At 55.0% G+C, this 4,015-nt stretch overlaps 1 protein-coding gene across 1 annotated transcript; it reads left to right on the top strand.

Annotated features, from left to right (window-relative positions):
* Nucleotides 1–1,207: 1,207 nt before the first annotated feature.
* CST11 (cystatin 11) lies at nucleotides 1,208–4,015 on the top strand. The gene is made up of 3 exons (XM_022594075.2): nucleotides 1,208–1,432; nucleotides 2,006–2,110; nucleotides 3,705–4,015. The coding sequence occupies exons 1-3, from the start codon at nucleotides 1,208–1,210 to the stop codon at nucleotides 3,786–3,788; spliced, it is 414 nt and encodes a 137-aa protein (XP_022449783.1). The 3' UTR covers nucleotides 3,789–4,015.

Raw genomic sequence — 4,015 nt, 5'->3', positions numbered from 1 at the left:
CAATGCCTCTGGAAGCTGGAAGAGGCAAAGAAAATGTTCTTCCCTAACACCTCTGGAAGCAGTGCAGCCCTGTGCACACCGTAATTTTAGGACCTCCAGTCTCCAGAACTGTGAGATAATAAGTGTGTGTCGTCTTAAGCCGCTGTTGGTGGTCACTTGTCACCACAGCCACAGGACACTAGCCAGGTGCCAGGAGAGGAGAGGTCACTGCTATGGAGGCTGGGGGAGAACAGGGAAGGGACCTTGTTGGCAGTCAGCTCCAGAATCCCACCGGGGCGGGAGCCCCGCAGCTGGAGCTACCCAGTCCCTCCCCTTCCTTGCCTCATCCAGACCAGGAAGGTCCAGGACCCGTGGGTGGTGAGACGGGAGGCAGGGCAGACAGAGGGCAGGGGAGAATGACAGAAACCGTCTCTCCCTCTCCAGGCAGGCCTCCAGAATGGAGAAGGGCAGCTCCAAGTGCCTTCTAAGCTCTGGGCATCTGAAGACCCTGGCCCCTTGGTACTGGACCAAGGGTGCGTGTGTTGTACGAGTGCCACAGAGGGTCGCAGGGATGGATAGCATGGCTGGTGCATCCACAGGGACAGCAGGACATGAACACAGAGCCGCGTTGTGGCCACACCCACAAGCTTCCCATACGGGGCACACCCTCCGTTTTCTGGGGAGTATCAGCTTCTCCAGGGAGGCCCAGGTACCTCCCAGGGTTAAGAAATATTAGCAGGAGGAAGATGCCAAGGTTTGGGCTTGTGGGCGAGCTTGCATCCCAGCCAGCCCGGGGAGTGGGGAGGGGATGACCAGAGGAAAGTCTGAGGAAGATCACAGGGACAGGAGGACGAGGAGTTCAGGGCTCCGTCTCGCTCCACCGCCCTGGGATCCAGTGCCCCCAAGTGCTTATCGCTTCCTGCCTGCCGCTCAGGCCTCCCACGGCCTGGCTGGGCCAAGCTCAGCAGACAGAAACCCCCGGCCTGGCTCCCACCCAGAGATGCTGGGGCAGCAGGAGGGTCTGTGCTGCTGAGAGAGCAGCCCCCCATAGAGAGAGGGGAGTTCGGTGTGTGTGTGCCTGTGAGATGCGGAGGCCTGTGAGGAGAACATGAGTCTGCCCTGATCTCCCCACAGCCTCGGCTACGGATAACGAGGGAGGACACGCATGGGCGTCCCCCGGCTGCCTTAAATCCGTCTGTGCAGAGCAGCCTTGGCAGGGTGAGCCACGATGGCCAGAACCCAGCAGGGCCCCAGGCTGCTGCTGGCCATCATGGGGGCCCTGGTGGCCCTCACCTACCAAACAAGGAGGAAAACCTTCTTAAGTGTCCACGAGGTGCCCGTGTCAGATCCTGTCGTGGTGACCACCCTGGACTTCGTGACCAAGGACTTCAACAAGAAGAGCGAGGACCCGTACAACTTCCGGATTGTGCGTGTCCTCAAGGTCCTGAAGAGGGTCAGTGTCCCCCTCCCATCGCGCCAGACCACCGCAGGCTCGGGGTGGCCACGCAAGTGAACTCAGCCTCGTTTAGTCCAAAGTGGAGGTTTTAAGAGAAGCAGAAATCCCCTGGAGTGGATGAAGTGGAGCTGCTTAACTGACCCCCAGGACCAGGGCTACACACCCCGGCCTGAGGGCCTGAGCCGCCTGTGGCCCCGCGTGAGGGGTCTCCAGGGTGCCAGGCGCACCACATGTGTGCACGTCGGGGGCTGTTTCCACGTGGGGCGGCAGCTCCAGGACCCACAGCTGAGCCGGGCTGGCCCTCAGAGTCTAGGCTGCTGCTCTCTGCCCTTTACAAACCGTGAGCATCACGTGGGTCACCCAAGGGCGACTTTGCCCATGGAGTGGCTTCTGGGGAATTCTGCTCAAATGGCAAGAAGGGGCACGGGAGGCAGACAGGGGGTGGGGGGAGCCCACAGGTCTGTCCAGTGCAGGCCCTCGACCTGGGGCACCACACTAGGAGTCCCCAGCCCCAGAAGCTACAGACAAAGGAGAGGAGGTCCTTTATCCCCCTGTCCTTACCTCTGGCAGCTGACTGACCACATGGAGTATCGCATAAACCTGGAGATGCGGCGGACCATCTGCCTCAAGATGGAGGTGAACAACTGCTCCTTCCAGGAAGGCGAGCTCTACAAGGTACTGGTCACGTCACCCAGGAAGAGCTTATTTCTCAGTGCTCTGCTCCTTTGTCGTTGGAAGAATGATGAAGCAGTTGGGGGGTCCAGAGGGAGAAGCCAAGGTGGCTGAGCTGCGGGGGAGTGGGGGGACACTCTGGGCCCAAGAGAAGTAGCTGATTATAATAATATTTTAGCAGCCGGGGGACCTTGTTGGTGCACCCACTGAATATCTGAACCTCAGGCTGACGTAAGACACAGTCGCTGGGCTGCAGCCTCTGTTTCTTTCATCCAGCAGTGTTTAGGCAAAGAGGAGGAGAAAGAGGTGGGAAAATGCGTTCAGAAATAGTTCAACTGGTTGTGGGGTGGGTCAGAGAGAGGACAAGCCTGCAGGCAAGTGGCCCGATGCAGGCCCACCTCCCAACAGTGGCTTTGTCCCCACCCAGTGTTGTCACATCGGGGAAGCCGGCTGGGCCATCATCACTGCAAGTGGTGGACCATCACACACACACGCGTCAGGTGGGCCCACGTGCTCAGGGGCCTTGAAGGTCCCAAGTCCTACAGGCCCTGCAAATCTCTGCTCTTTACCCAAAGGAACTAACATGACGATGATCACATGACCCACCTTGCCTACAACAGTCCTGATTTGTGCCCAGCTTCTTAGTGTCACTGTTAACAGCGTCCCCAGTTGCCTACAACATGTCCTGGTTTGGTTCATAGATTCCATGGTCACCCTAGTTCTAATGGCCTAGGTTTCTCAAGGCAAACACATGTCCATCCACGGGCTTCCCCCTCCATGGAGAAGTCTTCAAAATCTAGCAAGTTAGACGTTTTTGGTTCTTCCCTGGAGAAGATCATGAAATCTATGAAAAGACTAGTTGACGATAACAGTAAGGTAAACTTAGAGAGTCTCATCACTGTGAGAGATTAAATTGTGGGGTTAATATTCTGAATTCTACTTTAGGAGAAATGTCAACGGTTATGCCTCCCACATCACCTCATCCCCACCCTGGCTTCCCAGCGGAGAGCAGGAAAGCAAAATCGCACTACGAAATGATAATAACGTGCAAAATATGTTGATTGATCTTTCCTTGTGGGAGAAGAGGGAGGTGGAGAAGAAAGGGGATCTTGAGATAGAACAGGGAAGGGGGAGGAGAGGATGTGATGATGGGCGGACGGATGGATGAAGGAAGGAAGGAAGGACAGCAGGAGGGAAGGAGAGGGGATGGGTTGGGTGGGAGGAAGGCGAAAGGAAGCAGGAGGGATGAGGTGGGAGAGTGGGTGGAGGGAGAGAGAAAGGGAGCCAAGTGAGGGTAAGCGTGTTCACTGTATGAACAGCACATGAGCAGAAAAGAAGAGGAAACATCAGTCGTTACCATGGTGATGTGGGCGGGTGGACACTTGATTTCCAGTCTCCGATTCTAACCACAAGCAGAAGGACGTTTTGTGGGGTGGTATCAGCAGTAACGCTCTCAAGTCATTGAAATCAAAATAAAGATGGGCCCACCTGTGGACTGGAGGCAGGTGAGGCAGGGCCATTTTCCCCATCTGCTTGTCTTACACCTTCCTCTTCCCATGTTGATCTTTTCTATATTTTGTTTTCTTGTCTTTTTCAGAAAATCGATTGCTTCTTCTCAGTATTTGTTATTCCCTGGTTTGAAAAGTATAAAGTTCTGGCCCAAAACTGCACGGATGGCTAGGTGTCCCAGAGTGCAGCCCACACGGAGTCACTGTGTGAAAAAGAACCCTGCATTAAACAGGAGTTCTCAATATAGAAAATAAATGTTGGTCAGCCTATGCTCTTAATGCTTTGAATGTTTATGTTTCCACTCCTTTTTTCCCCCAAATTCTTCAACTCATAATAATATGATCTGAAGATCTTCTGGGCTAGGGCAGTTTGGGGGTCCAAATGAGGTGACATGTATAA

The sequence above is a fragment of the Delphinapterus leucas genome, chromosome 15, assembly GCF_059928025.1.
Source record: "Delphinapterus leucas isolate spDelLeu-1000000601 "Yukka" chromosome 15, BTC_Dleu_Yukka2, whole genome shotgun sequence".
In the NCBI taxonomy this organism is placed as follows: Eukaryota; Metazoa; Chordata; class Mammalia; order Artiodactyla; family Monodontidae; genus Delphinapterus; species Delphinapterus leucas.
Note: the sequence above shows the minus strand (reverse complement) of the source record. Positions and strands in the feature narration are given on the sequence as shown.